The sequence below is a fragment of the Peromyscus maniculatus genome, chromosome 3, assembly GCF_049852395.1.
Source record: "Peromyscus maniculatus bairdii isolate BWxNUB_F1_BW_parent chromosome 3, HU_Pman_BW_mat_3.1, whole genome shotgun sequence".
NCBI lineage: Eukaryota > Metazoa > Chordata > Mammalia > Rodentia > Cricetidae > Peromyscus > Peromyscus maniculatus.
The window spans coordinates 154,839,996-154,863,116 of record NC_134854.1 but is presented as its reverse complement, the minus strand read 5'-3'; the positions used below and the strand labels follow the sequence as shown (position 1 = coordinate 154,863,116).

Sequence of the window (23,121 nt, the reverse complement as noted above, 5' to 3'; positions counted from 1 at the left end):
AGAATTTCATACACACATACAATGTCATTTTGGTTATATTCATCCCCCTATTTCTCCACCTAACTCTTCCCCCTAATTTCTCCCAGATCTACCCTCACCCTAGAGTTCTTGCTCCTAAAAAACCTACCAAGTCCAATTTTTGCTGTCCATATAGATACTCATGAGTTTGGAGCCATATACTGGAATGTAGTAAACCCATCAGGCCACACATGGGACTGTTCCTCCCCCAGAAGCCATCAGCTGTCCATAGCTCCGCAGGTAGCAGTGGGGGGCTCACGAGCCTCTCCCCGCCTCCATGTTGGAATGCTGACATGCTTGATCTTGTGCAGGTCTTACGCAGGCACCCGAAGCTACTGGGAGTTCATGAGTGCAGTGGTCCCGTCATGCCCAGGAGACATTATTTTGCTCTGATCCTCCATGACTTTTGGCTCTTACAATCTTTGATTCCCTCTTATGAGAAAGATCAGATTCCTGATCCTTGTGGGGAAGGGAGTGTGATGTAGATAGCCCATTTGTGACAGTTCTTTGCTGCTCCCCCCACCCCTCACCCCCTTGTAGACTGGTGAATGGTATCAGAGCAAACTAAAATGTTTTCAACTTACGTTTCTAGAAAATTGAGTCTTCCAAATGTGTTTTCCTTTAAATCAGGTATTACGAAGTTTTGGGGCTGTCAAGTAGGTTTTGGCATGGGAATCAGGTCATATAGTTCTAAGTTTGGTGTTCTGTGCTTGAGCTGGTCACTTAGTCTCCTTATACCTCATTGTCTTCATCAAGGCGAGGGACCCTTTGGGAGATTTCTGCCCCTGTAAGGGCTTTGAGACGTCTTGAAGGTGATGGGCAGTTGTAGCTTTCCTTGCATAGTAGTCCTCAGACTTGACAGTCATAGGGTTTTTGTTTTGCTTTTCCTTTGCATCAAGATGTTTCTGCCTCTGCCTCCTAGGTGCTGGAATCACAGTCATGTACCACTGTGCCTGGCTCTCACAACAACTGTGTGTGTGCGCGCATGCTTGTGCACCTGTGTAGTGCACTCATCTCCGTGCGTAGGCATTAGTCATCCTCAGTTGCTCTCCACCTTATTTTTTGAAAAAGGTTCTTTCACTGGATCCGGGACTGACGGAGTGGCTGACTCCAGCCCGGTGCGCCTGTCTTTGCTTCCCAATGCAGAGATTACAGGTGTTTGTGGTGCCTGTTCACTGGGTGCTAAAATGTGAACTCAGATCCTCAGGTTTGCATAGCAAGCATTTTACCCACTTAATCTTTTAAAAACGAATCTTTTTTAACATGTCAGGGAACTTTTGCTGCAAGAAACGCACTGGAGAAGATTGGGTGATCTTTTGAGTTTTAGGCTGACTCAGGTGAATTGGTCATGTTGGATGACAAGTTGGTTTTGTTTGATCTGTTCTTTCATTCCAGTTCACTTGTCCTAGGTTTGCTCACCTGGCTAGAGAATAATTTGTAAACCTTTAAGATTTCAGTTCACTGTTATCAGAAGTGCTAACAGTGTTTACCCATGGATCTATTTTTTTAATGGAATTTTTTCCTTTACTTTAAGGGTGTTCCCATTTGCTAAACTGACCAGTGTCTTTAACCACACTTTGACCATCAAAAAGGGCTTATCTTTTTTCAATATCAAAGACAATTCTGTGAAGAGATACATTTGTTAGGGTCCATGAGAAGTCCCATAGAAGTTATGCGACTGTAATCCCAGCAATAGGAAGGCAGGGATCAGCAAATCACTGGGACTCACTTGCTATCAAATCCCAGACCAGTGAGACCTAGCCCTCTTTTACCTAGGATTGGCTTATGCAAGTGGCAATCATATTAGTAGGTTTCTAATTGGTTAGGGCTTGCAGGGGTGGGCTAAGGCTATATCTTGGGCAAGTCTGGACAGTCTCAGGCTGTGTCCTTATTCGGTTATTACCTGTGTTGGGGGAGGGGTTTTGCCCAGGTGTCTACATGCAGGAACTGAGGCCTAGTTCTTAATTGAGTTATTAGGAGCCTGTCATGGTACTTGCCTGGCCTTCTCACATTGATGGTAATTATTTTCTGAGAGCAAAATTTGAATAATTTAGATGTGTCGGAAAAAATAAGTAGAAAATTTACTACTAACTACTGTAAGAAATTGGTTTTCACTGTGGAAACTTGAGTGAAAGTTTATATTTGGAGATGATTATAAAGGGGCTACTGTGTTAGGAAGGTGTGGGTTTTTATCATCCTGTGTCCTGTCACTCTATATCTCTTATGACAAGTAAGTTATGCAGCCAACTTTGCTTTCTGTTCAATCATAACCAGCAGATTTTAGTGCGAAATGGTAAGGTTTGTGAAGGAGTGTTGCGGCCAGTAGGCATTCGGTAGGTTGTCGCTCTTAAAGATGCCAAGTCAAGTCAGTCTTGGTGGCTATAATTCCAACATTGACAAGGAAGAAGCAGGAAGATCAAGAGCACAAGGTGAGCCTCAGTCACATAGGGAGCTTGAGGCCATCCTGAGCTACCTGAAATCTTGTCTCAGAAAGTACTATCCAAGTTTAGTAAAACATTTAAATGCTCTCTGTGCTTCAAGTACCATTTTACCAGTTGATAGGTTTAGGATTATGTTTTTGAAAGTTTTAAATCTGTTACTGAAACATTAACTTCCGAGGTTTTGTATTTTGCTTTCTATGAAATAGCATGGCTGCTGGCTACTTGACATTTATTTTACGTTAACTTTTTTTTTTTTGGCAGAGTCTCAGTGAAGTGCAGATTGGCCTTAAACTCTGCACGTGTCCTGCCTCAGCCTCCCATGTGCTGGCAATCAGGTGTGAACAGCCACATCCAGCTTTCTTTTTGCTTCTGTTTTTGTGTGCATATGTGTGTGGGGCCACAGATGTGTGCAGGCGTATATATTGTGTGTGTGCAGTTCCTTAGAAACTGGCATCTACCCTATTTTGAGGAAGCGGGCTTTCTCACTGGTCTGGGATTTGATAGCATGTGAGTCCCAGTGATTTGCTGATCCCTGCCTTCCTATTGCTGGGGTTACAGTTGCACAACTTCTGGCTGTGGGTTTTTGTTTTTTTTATTTTTAAATAGAACATGGATTCTGGGGATTAAACTCAGGTCCTCTTGCTTGCAAGACATTTTACAATAATACTTTATGGACCGATCCATTCCCCTAGCCCTCTTTTACCTTCTGAAGGGTTATAAGCTTAACACTGATTTAGGTGATGATGACTATGAAAAGGTTAGAGAGTAGAGAACTCTAACTCAATTGATTATGATACTTTTTCACTTACTAAAGAGTTAAGTAAGCTATGTGTGGTAGGTAGCATATGCCTTTAATCCCAGCACGAGGCAGAAACGAGTGGATCTCTGTGAGTTTGAGGCCAGCCTGGTCTACATAGTGAGCTCCAGGACAGCCAGGGCTGTTACACAGAGAAACCCCGTCTGGAAATACAACAAACAAAGAAATGTTAAGTACAGGTAATACAATTTTATCAAAATAATTAAAAGTATCTAGTTGGTGGGTTCTTTTCTGAAGACTGAATAGATGACATCTATACTAAGTTCTTAAGTGTTTTTAGCCTTAACATAAGTGTTCCCGTGTCTTCTCTAAAATAAGTTCTGCTTTACTGACTAGAGCACTGCTCCTTAGGAATAATTTTGAAATGTCAAATACATGATGAAGAATCAGTTTGCCCTTAAAATGATTTATTTTGCTGCGTATGGCATCGCAAGCCTTTATCTCAGTTAGTTGGAGGCTAAGACAGGAATATTAAAGCTTGGAGGCCAGCCTGAGACCCCGGCTCAAAAGAAAAAAAAAATCTGTATGCACAAGTACAGAGAAAACGGTGTTGTTCAGTATTAGCACAGAGTTTTGTCTCTTACAATTGTGTTATTTGCGGCAGTGAGTGTACTCACGAAAGGGCCAAGCTGTTCAGGCATGAGGTCAGAAAACAAGAAAAAGTGCTTGGATTCTCCTTGTTGAATGATTGGGCCATTGTCTGTTGTTTAGCTTGTTTAGAAGGGCCATGTATAAGTGCTTTGACCAGTTGACACCAATCTCAGGAGATGGGAGATGCATGATGAGGTTAGAGTATGTAAGTGACTGATTGATACCAGGCATAATGTTACTGACCAGATTCTTCGTGTCAAGTGAAAATGCAGAGGTGACCATGATCAGCAATTGCCACCCCCAACCGCCCCTGAAGAAAAAGAAGTCACTCAAATATTAATAAAAATTGTAACTTACCATATGTTTGACTAGGAGGTATTTTCTGCATTGGCTTTGGTTACTTTTATCACTGTGAGACCTGTTACACTGTGTAGATTATTAGAGTAACAGTCTTTATTATTGGCTGGCTTTGTTAGAAAGTGAAGATTAAGAATATTCCTGTATTTTGGGAGGCAGAGGCAGGTGGATTTCTGTAAGTTTGAGGCCAACCTGGTCTACAGAGGAGTTCCAGGATAACCAGGGCTACACAGAGAAACCCTGTCTCAACTCCAAAAAAAAGTTGTATCTGTGCTTGACAATACAGATTTCCCCTTCTGTTTATTCCTTAAGCAGCAGTGTGACATCTGTTTTACAAAGTGTTTATATTAGGTGCTGTATTCTTGAGATGATTAAAGAATTCAGAGTGGTGGTGATAGTGGTGGTGGTGGTGGTGTGTGTGTGTGTTTTAAACGTACATACTATGCATTTTTGTATAAACTTTCTGCGTCTACAGGTTTTGGTAGGGGTCTGGGTTAGGTGTGTGGGGTAGAGAGGATGTGAATGGAGGTGTCCAGGAGTTGATAAGCAGAGAGTGACTGCCCTGTATTCACCTCTCCACCTCCCATGTTAGGGATGGAACCTAAGGCTTATGTATAAAGGCAAGCACTCTCCACTGAGCTACATTCCCAGTGTTGTTTTTTGGAGAGAGCTCAAATCTTGCGGTTCTCTTGACTTTGCCTCCTGAATTCTGGGTTATTGGTCTGTACCACTATGTCTAGCTATGATAAGTTTTTTAAACCCATTTTTTAAAAGGCATAATTTATATAATGTAAAAATTTCCATTTAAAAGTGTCTACATAGCATAAACATCTCCATTTTTAAATGTCCAGTGGTTTTTAGTGTATTCACAGGGTTGTAGATGTCACCGTGATCTTATTCAAGAACATTTTTAGTACTTGCCAACAATCTTCACACCCCTCAGCAGTTATTTTGTACCTCTCTGCCCAGCCTCTGGTAACTGCATCTGCTTTGTGCCTCTGTGGATTTGCCCTTTTTGAATAATAGTTCAGAGAAATGGAACATAACATGTGGCTTTTTGTGTCTAGCTTCTTTCACTTGGCATAATTTTTGTAATGTTTATCATATAACATGAATCTGTATTTAATTGCTTTTGATAGCTGAGTAATGGCATTGTATAGACATGAAGTGAATGTGTGCTTGATTGTTGAAGTCTTTACCTTATTTTTAAAATCTTACCCCACCCCCTTTGTTTTATGAAAGGAATTTACTGTGTAGTCCAAGCTGGCCAGGAACTTGGACTCTTTCTGCATCAGCTTCCTGAGTCCTGGGATTCTATGCATGTGTCACCACATATGGCAGGCCCAGAACGTTTCTGGGTTACTGAAAAGATTACAGAATATCGTTTCTGTTGGGCTGCCGAGGTTTACCTAGGTACTTACTAGGTTTACCTAGGTACTTATTAGGTTTACCTAGGTACTTACTAGCATCTCTTGCTTCTCTCTTTTGACTTATAAACAGCCTTGTCTTAGTTAAACCATTGTGTGTGGTGCGGGGAGGCCAAAGGTTGATGTTGGATGTTTTCTTCATTTCTCCACCGTCTGTATTGAGACTTGGAGCTCAGTGATTGGCTAGACTTGCTGGCCATGAGCTCCAGGGATTGCTTATCTTACTTTCTAGGTTTTTATTTATTTATTTTTAAACAAGTTCTGGGTCTCCTGGTTGACCAGTAAGAGTTTTACTGAGTCGTCCTAACTCTTAGTTAAATCATTTAACTTTTTTTTTTTTTTTTTTTTTTTTTTTTTTTGATTTTTCGAGACAGGGTTTCTCTGTGTAGCTTTGCGCCTTTCCTGGGACTCACTTGGTAGCCCAGGCTGGTCTCGAACTCACAGAGATCCACCTGCCTCTGCCTCCCGAGTGCTGGGATTAAAGGCGTGCGCCACCACCGCCCGGCTAAATCATTTCACTTTTGATATTCACATCTACCAAGTGCACATCTCCTAAACTCTTACTTAGAATAATAAGATAGAAGAGGCTTGGCATTCTGTGTTCTTTCATTTTACAAATTAGAAAGGTGGACAGCTAACTTAAAGGCCAGATTGCTAGCATTCTGGACGGAAGTTGCAGCTTCAGTGCTTCCTGTAGGTATCTGGTCTTACCTTTCTACCCAAGTCTCTTTAAAGACAGGGTCTCGCCTTGAGCCCAGGTTGGTCTGTAATTCATAATCCTCCCATCTCAGCTGTGATTATGTGAGTGTACCACCATGTTTATTGTGTTTTTTGGAATGATACTGGAAAAAAATGATTTATTTATTTTTGAGACTGAGGCTTGGTATGTTGCCCAGGGTGGCCTTGAACTCCTGGGCTCAATTGACTTTTCTTCCTCATGTTTTTAAGTAGCTGGGATTACAGGCAAATGTCACCACACCCAGCTAATCACTTTTGATAGAAGACAATAACATAATTTTGGAATTTGCAAGTAGACGGTTTGTTACAGGATTGCAGGTAAAAACCAATCTGTACTTAGGTAGAAGAGAGGCTCATTTTAGCAAAAACACTTTCCTTAGATCCCCACCTCTCTCAACACCACATTTTGGAAACACTTCATTTCTAGGGGAGGGCCAGAAAGCTAGCAGGAACTCGGTGGGAGTGGAGCCAAGTGGAGAGGGTAAGCAGATTGCACGACCAGAACCGTTTAACTGGAAAGTTATGTTTTGTCTGGTCAGCTGATACTTGGACTGAGGGAGAAAGTTGTGCATCTGCTTGCTTAAGCTTAGGGTGAGCCAGAGTTTAAGGGCTTGTGGAGGAGAGAAGTCTGACTGAAGTTGGGTCAAGACTCGTCCGTGGGGACTGTGATGAGCATTTGTCAGAGTCCCTGTTGTTTAGAACAAAACTTGTCTCCCTTGGAGATGGAACAAGAGGTTGTGAAGTTAGTCTCTGGATTTGGCCTCATTGCTGCCATACATGTAATGGGCCTTTTAACAACTTTGCTCAGAATTTTTAAAGGACTCTCAGAGTTTTTTTAAAGCCTCTCGAGGCTAGAAATGTAAGTGAAGAACTCAACATCAGTTTTCAATTCTAGTATAAGATTTAGGTTAATTCCTATATTTCAGATGCTCCCCAAATACTCTGGAATTGTGGGGCCTGCCAGGAAGTGACCATCCTTAATGTACCTGTGAAGTTGGGAACTCTTTGAGCCAGAAAGCAGGGCACGTTTCCAAGAAAGCTATGAATGTAGCCTGTGCATTCAGCCACACTGCAGCTCCTTTAAAGTATGTGGGCCCGGGAGACTAACGCTTCAGCCTGCCCTTTGCTTCCAGTTTGGAGGCCGACTCAGTGAACCTAGGGAACAACTATATTCAGGAGGAGCTTTGGAATTGAGAGATAGGCAAGGAGAAAAGATAACTCTTAGATTACAAAGGATTTGACTGTTACCAGTAATGGAGAATTTAAGAAAGAGAGGGATTACTTACATTCAGGAAGTAGGGCATTAAAGCATCAGCAATATTTTAAACAAAACCCACAATCATCTTTTAACAGTTCATTCAGCTCTGTGTAATTAATTCTTGTTCTGCTGGGTCTGTGTGTTAGTTTCATGAACCCATCTGTTTATCTACCAGCTTTTTGGAAATCCTGACTCAGTCTTCTTGTGTGATCTCAAAAGACACCTGTGTACAAGAGTCACTTGGCACAGGATGACCTTTTTCAGTGTCAACTTTTTCTTTTTTAAATTGAAGATGAATACTTGCTGATTTGCAAGTGTGTCCCAGGAAGCATCAGAGTAGATGACAGCATAAATCACATGGTATAACTTACCCATTACCAAGGATTTTAAAAGTGGGAAAAAAAAATCTGATGAGTGGTTGTTAAAAAAAAAAATAGTGCAGTTGCCAAGGATGTATGGTGTTTGGTGATTTTTGAAGCATGTACACCAAATTGGGTCCATTCAAAAAAGTTTTATTTAAGATATCTGTAAGCAGACTGATAAACTTTATTTTAAAAGGGGAGTGGCTAGTACATCTGATAAGTGAATATAAATAGATATAACCTTTTCAGAGAAAAAAATCTAAAGATATAATAATCCTCAGACTTAGTGTTCTCAAAATACCAAGCAAGCATAGAGTATGTCAAGAATAGATAAATATTATCAAGTAAGAAGACTTAGTAAGTTTGGAATGGACACTTCTTGTCTGTATAGTAAAATACCTTAAGTTAATGATGTGAGTTCTCAACTAAGAATCCTAGTTTACCTAGAAGTTATTGCATTCAAATTAAAGAAGTTAACATTGAACCAAAAGTATAACAGGGATGGACTGTAGTGTATTATAGTCTTAAGCAGACCAGAGCTCTGATAATAGAAACACATAGTTAATTTCTAGCAATTTTATACTTGTATACATCTTTTGAAATAATTCAGATTAATGTCTTACCTATACTCCTATAACATATGCTCCTATAACAAAGAGAAGATAAGCTTTCTTTTGATAGTGCCTGACAATTATTTTTGTTTTGGTTTTGGTTTTTCGAGACAGGGTTTCTCTGTATAGTTTTGGTGCCTGCCTTGGAACTCACTCTGTAGACCAACCTGGCCTCGAATTCAGAGATCTGCCTCGAATTCAGAGATCCGCCTGGCTCTGCCTCCAGAATGCTGGGATTTAAGGAGTGTACCACCACCACCTGGCTGCCAATAGAATTTTTAATGTTTGATCAGATAAACAAAATTATTGTTAACTTTGGACTTGTACATTTTAACGAAAAAAGCTCTTTATGATTTGTCAGGGTTCCTCTGAGAATTTTAAAGGCAGTACCTTAGACACATTTCATTTAGGATTTGGTTTTGAAAGGGCAGAATGTCATTTGTTGTTAAGAGGACTGAATGTTTGATTAAATAGATCATATAGGAGGTAATACAATGGTTAAAAAAATAGTTCTTAAATGAGATTTTCGTTCATTTTGTTTTTGTTTTTAAATAATCTAGAGCCGTAAAATTAACATTAAGCATGGGGAATACTGATAAGGTAGAGAACCTATGCTTTCCAGAGGGAGCCTGTTATTTAGAAGGCAAGGCAAACCTTTTAAATCTTCTCTCTAATCTCATACCTACATACAACCTACCAATATTTATTAATTTTAACAGAGAACACCAAAATCTATTTTTTTATAAGGATTTCAAAGAAACTCTTGTATACAAACTCATTGGAGCCCAGCTAATTTTGAATTGAACAAAATTTCCTTCTCATGAATAAAGTAAAAACTTTTATAGCCATTTAGATTTTGTCATACATTCCCCTATGCTAATTTTGTAACAATGATCATTTGACTTTAGCACAAAAGTGTTGTCTTTTCCTTTAAAAAAAAAGTACCCTGCATATCTTGCATATGAAGTTGTTCCTGTGTGTCATTTTGAATAGTCTCATTTGCATATAAAATTATAACTTACATAATTGCAGCAACCGATGTTTTAAGAGGAAGCTACTTGGTAGATAATTGTGAAACTTGTATATCAGCATTTCATAGTAGACTAATTGAACTTACAGATACACCTCTTTCACCTTTTTATAGCCAGATGTTTCTTGACAGTACAACTTTTCTTTACTCTCTTATTTTTTATTATTACTCTTTTTTTAGTGGTGCTGAATTTGAAACTTGGGGCATTACCCATGACCACTGAGCTGTATTCCCAACCCAGTACAACTTTTCAGTGTTACAAAATGAGTGTTCTTTAATAAACTCACATAGCCAGGTGGTGGTGGAACACTCTTTTTTTTGTTTTTTGTTTTCTTTTTTTGTTTTTCGAGACAGGGTTTCTCTGTGTAGCTTTGGTGCCTATCCTGGATCTCACTCTGTAGACCAGGCTGGCCTTGAACTCACAGAGATCCGCCTGGCTCTGCTTCCTGAGTACTGGGATTAAAGGCATGTGCCACCACCGCCTGGGGTGGCACGCTCTTAATCGCAGCACTTGGGAGGTAGAGGCAGGCAGGTTTCTGAGTTCCAGGACAGCCAGAGGTATACAGAGAAACCTTGTCTCAAAACAAACAAGCAAACAAACACACCAAAAACCTCCTCATATATTTAGCTTTTCTACCATAAAAATAAGAGGAAAGAAACTATATAATTAAGCATACTTTCTAATTATAGTGTTATAGTTTATTTAAAATAACCTAGACAGATAATAAACATCCATGAACTAATAGCACAAATCTGAAGTTTTATAGTACCCAAGATTTTGGAAACTGTCTTCACATTGGGTTAGTGTGTGGTGCATGCGTGCATTTGTGATCATGTGTAGTGTGCACATTTGGAGGCCAGATGTCAAAATGTTGGGTGTCTGCCTCAGTTGTTCTTCATATATTTTTTGAGACAGGGTTTCTCACTGAGTCTGCAACGTATCGATTTAGCCATGTTGCATTGCTAGAGCTCCAGGGATCCACCTGCTTCCGCCTCTGGCACTGGGGTTGGGTTGTACTGCAATTCCCTGCTGTTTGTGTGGGTTCCAGAGATAGGAACTCAGGTCTGAAGCTTGTATAGCAAGCACTTCACCACTGAGCTTTTTCCTAGCCTCACATTGGTTTGTTACATTACATAATTGGAAAACATATCCAAGCAAAATAAAGATTTATGCTAGTATTATATTTAATGAGTAACTTAGAAGATACAGAATACAGATATAAACTACTACTTGTAGTGTTTTATTTTTTTGTCTCTTTAGTGCTGGAAATTGAACCCGGGACCTTATGGATGTTGATGAATGTTGTGCTTAACCACATGCTTGTATAAATGTTAGTAAACCAACAATATTTAATTAGTCTCTTGTCAGATTACCCAAATTCACTTTAATTTACTTAACCTTTTTTTTTTTTTTTTCCCTTTTGGGATTCTCTGTGTAATCTAGATTTCCTTAGATTTGATTTGTAGCCTAGAAATCCTATTTTAGCTTCCTGAGTGCTGGGATTACAGGTGTGAGACACCATGACTGGCCTTAGCTGGGCTTTTTAAAACATTTGGGTTAGTTTCTATAAAAATACTTTTGAAGGTACATTTTGGATATCTCAGGAATGATGGACTGAAGGGAGACCATCTGTCTTAATGGGTGTCTCCAAATCTCATCTAAGTGTGTAAGAGCCTGTGTCTAGCTTGATTTCTGACTTCTGCATGTATCCTCAGTGGAGGATGGGCAGCCTCAGGTTTAAGCAGGCCTGTAGTATTTGGGAGTTTGGAGATGGAGGGAAGAATCTGACAAGATACAGGTCATTCAGTTTGAGGAGCCTGAGGTATTGAAGGAGTACATGAAAGGATTTAAGGTAGCTTTAGGGAAGGTTGAAGACAGAAGAAAGGGAGAGAGAGAGAGAGAGAGAGAGAGAGAGAGAGAGAGAGAGAGAGAGAGAGAGAGAGAGAAGGGGAGGGGGAGGGGGAGGGGGGAGAGGGGGGAGAGGGAGAGGGGGTAGAGGGAGAGGGAGAGAGAGGAAGAGATAGGGAGGAGAGGGAGAGGGAGAGGGAGGAGAGGGAGAGAGAGGGAGGAGAGGGAGAGAGAGGGAGGAGAGGGAGAGAGAGGGAGGAGAGGGAGAGAGAGGGAGGAGAGGGAGAGAGAGGGAGGAGAGGGAGAGGGCGCGCCAGGTCTAGAGACTTAGGTGAGCCAGTGAGGGAAGATTTCAGGTTTCTGAGGATGTTGAAGTTCTTCTCAATTGTCTTGAGTAGAATTTTGTGAGGCATTGAGCTGGTTTTAATGCCATGAGAGCAGAGAAGGGAAGGCATCTGCTAAAGCTCCTGTGAGGGTTTAAAGGGTCTAGGAAAGACCCTTGTGAGGAGCCAAGGAAATTCCTTGTGTCATCCCCCCTGGAGGAGTAAAGGGAAAACACAAGGCCCTAGAATACTTCTGTTCGTCTCAGAGACTGCTTCTGTGCTCATAGCCAGAGGAACTGTTTGCTTTGAAAGATCTAAAGTAATTTCTTATGCTATTACAATAGACAAGAGGTCTGGAGAACTAGTTTAAGAGTTTATCTCAGGGGGCTGGCTAGTGGTTGAGAGCACTTGTGGCTCATACATAGTAGCTCAGGCCCAACTGTAACTCCAGTTCCAAGGGTCTGATGCCCTCTTCTGACCTCCTTGGGCACCAGGCACCACATGGCATACAGTCAGTGTACACAGGCAGACACTTAATACACATTAAAAAAATAAGTTGATCTCAGGAACACAGCCTAGCCACATCTCTGAAGAGGAGAGACATTCAACTAATTCCCAGAGCACTGTCTTTGGGGTGGGGTTGTCACACATCCATAGATGAAGTTCTCTTCCTATACAAGTGATGCCCCCTTCCAGATATTGAATGGAAATAAAATCTAGGCAGGCCTGTGTAGGAAAGACCTTTTAACAGAAGGTTATGTTTTGATTGTAGGATCTTTAGGGACCTCACAAACATACAGAAAGACTCTTGAGCAGGAAGTGGTGACAGTGCTGTAGGGTTTCTGCTGGTGAGGTGACTAGGTTGGTTGTGGTTAGCAGATGTCAGGACTAGGTCAGTTTAGCAAATGACTTGATGTGGTCTGCGGATTTCTGAATGATGGTTAAGAGAGGATTTTCAGGGGCTACGGCTGTGCTTGGTGGTAAGCCATTGCTTAGAATGTATAAGGCTCTGGTTCTGTTCTCAGAATAGCAAAAATAGAGAAGAAAGAAAGAAGGATGGAGAGGAAGGGAAGGGGAGAGGAATTGCATCTGCTTAAGCTGAGGGTGCTTAAGTCAAAGTTTAAGGGATGATAGAAGCCTGACTACATTTAAAGACATGACATTGGGTAGTTTCATGGGCATTTGTGACTCTTGGTTGTATATATTTGTTTTTCTGGGCTGGGGATGTGTTCCAGTACCTTGTACATGCTAGATAAGCACTTTACCATGGAGCCTACCTACCCTTCATGGTAAATTTCTCCCTCCCCCATCTATCCATCCATCTATCCATCCATCCATCCATCCATCCATCCATCCATCCATCCATCCATCCATCCATCCATCGTGTGTGTGTGTGTGTGTGTGTGTGTGTGTGTGTGTATGTGTGTATGTGTGTGTGTATGTATGTATGTATGTGTATGCGTGTGTGCATGTGGAATTCAGAGGACAACTTGGGAGGAGTCAGTTTTCTCCTTCCACTATGGAGATTCTGGGGACTGAACTGGAGTCACCAGGCTTGTTGGCAGGCATCTTGACCTGCTGAGTCATCTTTCCAGTCTCTAAATGTTTAGATTAGGCTATGGAAAATGGATAATTACTTTTTTTGTTTTTGTTTTTGGCAAAGCTGGGGATCTAGTTAGGGCTTTGTGCATGCTATGTAAGTGCTATCATTGAGCTATATCCCTAGTCCTAGAAGATTGCTTTTAAATGCTAGTAAAAATATTTACCATATGACTGTGTGCAGTGAACTCAGCTAGGCACCAGGAATAAATTAGTTATAAGGCATATAGCTCTTACTCCCAAGGAGCTGAGATCCTAGTTGAGGTAGAAAATATACTTAAAAATGCTAGTATCTAAAGTACATGTCGAGCTGGTGGAATTACTCATTGAGTAAAGGCACTTGTCCCCAAGCATGAGGACCTGCATTTGATCTCCAGAACTTATGCAGTAGAAAGAACTGACTTCTGAAACATGTCATATGGCCTTAAAATGTAGTGGTACGTGCATGTGTATGCATGCACATGCACTCACAAATAATAATGGAAAAAGATGGGTATGCTAGCATGCATCTGTGCCCCAGCAAACCCCCGCCCCCAATGTTTAAACAAGCAAGCAAAAGCTAATATGAAGTAAGTGATGAAAGACTGTAGACTCTACAGTGTAGAGGTTCAAAGAGGAAAGATGTAGATACGATTTGAATCTAGCCTTGAAGGACTTAGATTTGCTCACTGGGAGAGAAGTATGAGAGAGAGGGGAAATGAGTACACGGGTGATAGATGACATGGGATGTGATGTGTTTCCAGTCTGTATGTAAAACTGTTTTTATGTGCAGAGGTTATAAAAGATGAATTTAGAGTTCAAGGAGGAAGTTGATGACTAGTGGAGAGCTGAGGCATTGAGGCTTCATGCTTTATGCAAAGAGAATGAGAAAGCTTTTGAGTTGGGTGAAGCACAGCTATATATTAGAAATAGGAAAAGGGGAATGTTGAGATCATCACTGTTTGGGTAGTTTAGATGTGAGCTCATGAAGCCTAGGGTAACAGAGTGGGTCTAGAAATGAGGGGCACATTTAAAGCAATGGTAAGGAGGAGTTAATGACACAGTAATTGGCAGACTAGGAAAGAGGAGGCATGCCCTTAAGTAAGGTTAGGAGACCTGGGTTGGGGGCTGTCTCTGTGTAAAAGTGCCTGCTCTGCAAGTGGGAGCACCTAGGTCTGGATCCCTGGCACTCTGGTAAAATCAGTGTGCTGTAACCCTAGCACTGGGGGCCAGATTCAGGAAGATCGGGGGTGGGGTGGGGGCACTCACTGGCCAGCCAGTCTGGGCTCCATGAGAGATCCTATCTCAGAAAGACATCTGATGTCCACCACTGGCTTCAGCATGTGCATGCCTGGGCTAGAGCAGCCAGCCCATACTTGCACACACTGGCATATACCATCCCCCACCCCACAAAGAATTGTAACATTTTTTGGAGGGAAAGGTAATGAATTTTAAGTCAGTGATAGGAAGGTTGCAGCCCCTCTACCAGAAAAAAAAGCCTGGGGAACAGAAGATGATGTTAGGTTAGGTTGAAGATGCTGGTTTAGAAATCAGTTGTGTAGAGTTTTGTGATGAGATGATCAGGAGAATCTGAGTAGTTGTTTTGTACTCTCTTATTTTTTGGATTAGAGGTCTCAATGCTATGTGTATGAGAAGTGGGAGAAAGATTTGAAACAGACAAGAATAATAGGTAGTATGGTATAGAGAGGACACTCTGCCGGCAGGGCTATAGTGAGTGCTGTAGAGAAGTAAAGAGTAAGGACTGAGAAAAGGTTGTCAGTTGGATTTTCTTTTAAACCTTCGAGAAAGCAAGTTTAGTTGAGTAGTATGTTTGAGGTTAGATTAAAGAAATTAATAGAGAGGGAATGTTGGTGTGAAGTGTAGTTAGGAGAAAGAGAATTATTTTCTTGATAGTAAGCAAGGTTAGAGTTGGGTAGATTGTTTGATACCTGAGCCTGCCATGATCCTTTGAAGATACGGAGCAACTGATGGAGCTAAGTTGCGGAGTATGTGTTGCTTGATCCTACAAAGAAGGGAGGGCATTCCCCCACCCTCTACTGAAAACCGGGGAAATAGGTGTGTAGCCCGGGCTAACTATAGCCTGCTTATATAGATCAAGCTGGCCTTAAACTTTCAGAGATCCACCTGCTTCCAGTGCTGGGATTGATGGTGTATGCCATCACACCTGGGCCTGGATAACTTTTTGAGAAGTATAATAAGTAAGATGTTGAAGGTGTGACCCCAGAACAGAGAGAATTTTTACTGTTTGAGACCATCCTGGGCTACAGAACAAGACCATGTCTCCATCAAGCGGGGAAAAAGATGTATGCCATTTAACCCTTCCTCCTGAGAGGAATAAACTGTGTTTATGAGTTAATTTGAGAATGAAGAATTAAATGGACCCCAAGAGCTTGTTTGGAGGTTCTAGCAGGGGAGCACAGCAACTCACGTACCTTTGACTGAAGACCAGTCCTCCTTTATTTAGTGAAGGTCATCCTCTTGGACTGAGTACACAGTTTTGGGAGGGATGCACATGGAAGCAGTGAGTGAGGAAAGCGACACCCACCTAGCCAGCCAGATCAGCCAAACCAACCCTGAAGATCAGTGGGGTAACAGATGCTTTCACATCCATTGAAGGGTTAAGGTGTGAAAATCTGTAGAGCAGAGGAGGTTCAGGAAGGAAGTTTGGTGGGGATTTGGTGAAGGCAGCAGATTCCTGAGCTCCTGCAAGCAAGTGCTTGCTAAAGAGATGCCACGGCTGTTTAAATTCTGCTGGTTATGAAGTCAGGTAAACATTGTGGAGTGAACACATGGTGTGCATTACGTGTGCTACTGTCAGGAAACAAGTGTGTGGAGTCTGTTGTATCTAATAGATAAAACAGTATTGCAATTTTCTCCACTACTCAACAGATACTGGGTCTACATGTTGTAGACCCTTTTCATGCATCAGAAGGGTAACTGTACAGATAGACCTTTTGATAATGTTCAAGTTAGTGTACAGTCCCTAGAAACCCTCAGTCATAACTAGTGCTGCTAACGGGTTAATGTGCAGTCCCCAGAATGCTCAGTTATAACTAGTGCTACTAAATTTAAGCTCTTAATCTGCTTCTGCTTTCCTCCAGAAAGCCCATGAGACTTTAAATTACCAGAAAAGTTCTTTAGACTTTTGCAGATAAAAAAAAAAAAAAAAAAAAACTGTTCAGTTGAAATATTAAAGTTTGACTTAAAAGTTACGAAAGTCATTTGGCTGCCACTAATGCCACAAACAAGTGTAGTATATAAGCAGTCTTGGGTGGATGATAGAGCCACAAAGAAGGTATCTGTTAACTACTCCATTGTCTTTACTATTGAATTGTAAAGGTTAAGTGTCCTGGGACTGTTTTTTAGTTTTCTGCAGCCTTTGGCATCGAACCCTTCACTAACAGGTCTAGCTAGAGTTTTCCTGCCTTGCCCACAGTCAGGACAAATCTCTGTCACCCGCCAGTCCCACAGCCGCTTGGACCCAACCAAGGAAACACAGAGACTTATATTGCTTACAAACTGTATGGCCGTGGCAGGCTTCTTGCTAACTGTTCTTATAGCTTAAATTAATCCATTTCCATAAATCTATACCTTGCCACGTGGCTCGTGGCTTACCGGCATCTTCACATGCAGCTTGTCATGGTGGCGGCTGGCAGTGACTCCTTCTGCCTTCCTGTTCTTTCTTTTCTCCTCTCTGTTAGTCCCGCCTATACTTCCTGCCTAGCCACTGGCCAATCAGTGTTTTATTTATTGACCAATCAGAGTAATTTGACATACAGACCATCCCACAGCAAACAGGAATGTTTTTTCTGATGTTCCTGTTTGGCTTATACTATAAAAAGCTGAATATAAGACTATTCTATAGTGACTATTAGGATTGGTTAATTAGTGTGATGTGTGCAAGTCTGCAGTGAGTTCAGGGAAATCTGATGTGTTTGTCTGTCTGTAGTCGTTACACACAGTAAGAAGAAAGGACTCAGTCAGTTTTCTTTTTCTAGTGAAGTGGATGCCCACATGTATTTGACTGAGAAACTTGTGTTTCAGTATGGTTGAATCGAAATTCATGTTATCTAACAGATGAATAGAATATGTGTTCATAACCCAATTTGGCCAATGCAGTCCTATAAATAAAAATGGCCTTCTTTTGTAATTTTGTGAGCCACTTAATTTTTTTCAAATTAGAATAATGTTTGTAATTTATAAAAGGGGGGGCACTTTTAAGGGTGGATAATTGAGTGCACTTGATATGCTTGCACAAGACCCTGGTTCTGATTCCTGTTATTTACAGGGTGGCTCACAGCCATCTGTAATTCCAGTTCCAGGGGATCTGACACCCCTTTCTGGCCTCTGTGGGTACCAGGCATGCATGTGGTGCACAGACTTGTAGGCAGAACACTCATATATATGAGCATGTGGGGGGGGGGGAGACAGACAGAGAGAGAGAGGCACAAACACGAGGCTTATTTTCAGATCATATAAATCTCTTCCCATTTACTGAAAACAAAACACTCAGAAAATAAGAATAAATAAATTCTTTGTTTTTTGTTTTTATTTTTTTCGAGACAGAGTTTCTCTGTGTAACAGTCCTGGCTGTCCTGGAACTCAACTTTGTAGGTCAGGCTGGCCTTGAACTCACAGAAATCTGCCTACTTCTGCCTCGCGAGTGCTGGGACTAAAGGCGGGTGCCACCACTGCCGGGCCAATGAAATCTTTTAAAAAGAGAATTGTTGCTGTCAATAGTACTTGGGTTGGGCTCTGAGTAATTTTAGACCTTACGGAAGTGTGAAAAGATCGTGGAGATTATTGTGTTGTATTCTCATTTGTGGCCTTTGTTTGAGCTTTCCTGTACTGACACTACCCCTATCTGTTCACTTAAATCAATTAGTGTTGTAAAGTGAGAAATTAGTACCCCATTAGCTGTGTTTTAAGTGCTCTGTGGTCACATGGCTGACGGGTGCCCATTGTGCAGTGACGACTCCCCCCACTGTCACAGGCAGCTATGGGACAGTGGCCCTCGATTTTAAATCGCTGCTTGATGCTAGGAAAGTAGATGTTAGAAATTTGGGATAGATATTTAGAATAAAAAACCAGAATTTATGCAATTACAGTCCTAGTAACTCAACTTTATCAAAATTATTTCTTATAAATGTTATTTCTTTAAGGTAGGGCTTATATTTAATTGTGGTATTAGGTCTAGTTAGAGATCACTAATGTTGAAGAGCATAAAAATGTTATAGTATCAGGTTCTGTTAGGCTGCTTATTTAAGTTTTATTGATGGGCAGTGGTGGAGCATACCGGCACTCAGGAGGCAGGGGCAGGCAGATCTCTGTGGGTTTGAGGCCAAATCTGGTCTACAGAGCGAGTTCCAGGACAGGTTCCAAAGCCTGTTTTTTTTCTTTTCTTTTTTTTTTTTTTTTTTTTTTTTGTTGTTGTTGTTTGTTTGTTTTTTGAGATAGGATTTCTCCGTGTAGTTTTGGTGCTTGTCCTGACTCTCACTCTGTAGCCCAGGCTGGCCTCAAACTCACAGAGATCTGCCTGGCTCTGCCTTCCGAGTGTTGGGATTAAAGGCGTGCCCAATGCTGCCCGACCCAAAGCCTGTTTTGAAAACAAACAAACAAACAAACAAAAAAGTTTTATTAAGATACTGATACTGTATTTCAATGAATGTTACTTATTTAAAGCATAAAATTTAGGAAGTTCTGATATGTATATACAGCTGTGAAGCTATCTTCATAATTGAGACAAGTTTCCTCATACTTGTGTGGGAAATGTGGCTTAGTGCTGAGTGCTTGCCTGGTATATTCAGGTTCTGGGCTCAGCCCCTAGCATTGCAGAAAAGCAAGGAGGGAGCTTAACTCTTGCTTCTTGTTCTTTCCACTGCTTACCTCAAGAAAATCATCCTTTGTCACATTAGACTAGTTGACGTTTTCTATATGCTTTCATGGACGAGCATCATGAAATATGTTTTCTTTTTGGTCTGGCTCTTTCTTCATGTGCTATTTAGAGATTAATTCATTTTTCTTGTATAAATGGTTCATTATTTTTTAGAAATGGTGATTGATTTTGGCTTTTGGAGATGATATCCTTTAGCTCATACTAACCTTAAAAAACCTACGTAATCAAGGAAAACTGAGCTCTAATTTTTCTGTCTCTTCCTTCCAACTGCTGGGATTACAAATATGTAGTACTGGGGCTGGAGAGATGGCTCAGGGGTTAAGAGCACTGTCTTGGTCTTCCAGAGGTCCTGAGTTCAATTCCCAGCACCCACATGGTGATTCACAACTATCTATAATAAGATCTGGTGCCCTCTTCTGGCCTGCAGGCATTCCTGCATGCAGAACACTGTCAGTGATAAATCTTAAAAAAAAAAAAAAAAGCTCTGTTAATTTACAAACTAATATGTACTACTACTTCTTATTCTATTGATATATCACTGTTTATTAGTTGTTGATTTTAATTTATGTTATTACAAACAAATTTATTTGAACATTTATTTATGTGTTTATATTGATATGTATTTATTTCTCTTTAGTAAATACTGAAGTGTGTAGTAGCTGGATTATATGGCAGGTTGTACATTTAATTAACCATTAATAAACTGGCTGGCTTGTGTGGCATTCTGGAGGACCCTGGGTTTGATCACCAGCTCTGCAAACAGTTAACCAAGCACCTGCCAACTCTTTCCCACCAATAGAGCATGTGTGTTCTTCCAGTTACTCATTTCTTAGTATGTATAAGCTTTTAAATTGTATCTGACAGACTCTCAGTAAGAAAAGACATCTGTATGGAATAGATTTCAATTCTCATATTCTTCTAAGGTGCTAGAAAAATATTTTAAATGTGAAAAGATTTTAGCCAGTTCACTATTGATTTATTTCTCATTTAAAGAAAAAAATGTTTTATTATGTGTGTGGATGTGTGCCTGTGTGAGTTTATGTGTACCACATGTGTACAGTGCCCAGAGACTCAGAAGGCATGTGGTCCCTGGAGCTGGAGTTGTAAGTGGTTGTGAGCCATTTGATGGGGGTGCTAGGAACCAAACCCAGGTCCTTTGCAAGAGCAGCAAGCCTTCTTACCTGCTGAGCCATCTCTAGCCTTTTTATTTCCCGCTTTCTTATTTTTGATAGTGTTCGGTCACGGATGCCGGTTTGAAGCCCAGTTTATAAGATCTGATATGTTTTCTTCTTTCTTTCTTATGTATTTTTCTTTTTGTTTCAGCGGCCCCTTTGTTGCTTTATGCAAACAGACGGGACTTGAGATTGGTTGATGCTACAAATGGCAAAGAGAATGCAACGATTGTAGTTGGAGGCTTGGAGGATGCCGCTGCGGTGGACTTTGTGTTTGGTCATGGCTTGATATACTGGAGTGATGTCAGCGAAGAAGCCATTAAGCGAACAGAATTTAACAAAACTGAGAGTGTACAGAATGTTGTTGTTTCTGGATTATTGTCCCCGGATGGGCTGGCATGTGATTGGCTTGGAGAAAAATTGTACTGGACAGATTCTGAAACTAATCGTATTGAAGTTTCTAATTTAGATGGATCTTTACGAAAAGTTTTATTTTGGCAAGAGTTGGATCAACCCAGAGCTATTGCCTTAGATCCATCAAGTGGGTAAGTTTCTGTGTAATGTACAAAAGGCATTCCTATTTCTTATTCCAGTCTTCCTTCACTGGTAAACACTCCTTCACTGCTGGGGAAAAAAGAGATGGGGACTCTTGGTTTGTTTTCAAGGAGACTTGATTATGGGAAGTTGGGTTTATCCTTAAAGGACAGTGTTTATCCATGGTTGGTGGGGTGCAAATAAATAGAACCATTGTGGAAATCAGTTTGGAGATTTCTCAAAAAATTGAAAATAGAATTACCATGTAACCCAGTGAATTCACTCCTGGGCACATATCCAGAGAGAACTATATAACCTATCAGAGATATTTACATGTCCATGTTTATTGCTGTTTTTATTCAGTACAGCAAAGTATTGGAATCAACCTCGTTGTTGGTCAGCAGATGAATGGCTAATATTATGAATACTGTTCAGCTCTAAAGAACAGTGAACTATAAAAATATCCAGGAGCACTGGCCCTGCGCATTGCTCATGGCTGCAAGGGGTGAACTAGCCAGGACAGTACTGGAGAGCTCACCCTGGTGGTGAGAACAGGGGAGAGCTGGCGGGCTGACCAACCCTGAAAGTACCCAGGCCCAGAACAAGAGTTTTATGTTGGCCTACCCAAACATCCACCCCATCTGTGACCTGCTGGAGCACACGGGTGGGGTTGGGGTGGGGTCAGTCCTACCAGAGCTGCCGGATCTCCATGACACAGGGCAGCAACAGGTTGTCCAGGAAGAGTCCCAGTGAGGGCCCAGTGTTGATGGTGTGGCAGAGACCAGGGGCCTCGAACCAGACCAATGATTCTTTTCAATAAACACCTGTGTGTAAAAACATATGGATAAAGGGGTTTCTTGAGTGTCTCATGGTTTCTCTTCCTTCCTTCCTTCCTTCCTTCCTTCCTTCCTTCCTTCCTTCCTTCCTTCCTTCCTTCCTTCCTTCCTTTTTTCTCTTAAATCTTATTTTATTTTGGGGTAGGGAGGGAGATGGGTGGGGTCAGGAGACATGATGTGAAAGACACACAATATAAAAAAAAATTCAGGGAAAATGAATGGACTTAGAATGTAAAAATATTAAGTGAGGTTATATAATCTTAGAAAGAAAAAAAAAAAACCCTGCATATTCTCCCTCATGAGGAATCTAGTCAAACACACACACACACACACACACACACACACACACACACACAAACACAAACATGTATAAATACATACAATATAATGGTAGAAAAGAGAATAAGAAAGGGTAAATACTAATACATTACAGATTAGGAAAGACTGAATGTACATAATGGATATAAGATATGAAAAAGGCTGTAAAGCTGATTGTTTTTCTAGTTATAATGCTGTTGTGGACTTATTGTTTTTAATGGTGGATAAATTCATTAAGTGAATGTATAAAATCAAATGTGAAGCTTATGGCTTCAGAATCAGTATTTAAACTGTACAGAAGTTTACGGAGATGTATTGACTTTGAGTCTGATTGGTTTTGGTGTGTGATTTTTATTCGCAGTTTTTTAAATAATAAAGTTTATAAAATTAAGAAATATAAAAACAACAGTATAAATAGTTGTTTTTTTACAGCAGTTATAGAGCAGCCATGTTTATAGTTCTTGAGTTTTTTCTTTTTTGTCTTTTTTTTTTAAAGTAAGAGAGAAGGAAGACTTAGTATCTGATCACTTAATGAGATTTTTAAAAAATATCCTTGATCATAGACTATCATATAACCAATCATTTCACAGTATACCAATCATTTCACAGTAGTATCTTTTATATTAAGCTATGAGATACTACTTAATGTATCTGTGCTGAATGGAAAGAATGATTATTAAATAACTTCTTTCTCCTTAGCCAAACATGTATTTCATGTACTTGCAGTGATGGTGTTATTTTGTGTCCATGTGTCCTCTCCCCGCCAGACAAACCCAAGGCCTTCCTGAGGCTAGGCTAGTGCTCTGCTATTGAGCTACATCCCTAGTGCTGCAAAGGGTTATTTTCTAAAGAGAAATATAGCTCAAAATTGAAAATGATCACAGAATATGAACTCTGCCTGCATTGCTCTTTGCTTAACTGTCTCAATCTTACTGTATACTATT

General features: G+C 40.7%; 1 protein-coding gene across 2 annotated transcripts in view; it reads left to right on the top strand.

Moving 5' to 3' along the window:
- The window catches only part of Lrp6 (LDL receptor related protein 6), a 126,853-nt gene that overhangs the window by 3,470 nt on the left and 100,262 nt on the right, over nt 1-23,121 (top strand). The window contains exon 2 of one of the 2 annotated variants that reach the window (XM_076568087.1): nt 20,641-21,034. The exons of the other annotated variant lie outside the window; for it this stretch is intronic. Within the exon in view, the coding sequence (XP_076424202.1) occupies nt 20,641-21,034 (394 nt within the window). The remainder of the gene's footprint in view (nt 1-20,640; nt 21,035-23,121) is intronic. 2 annotated transcript variants of the gene reach the window in all.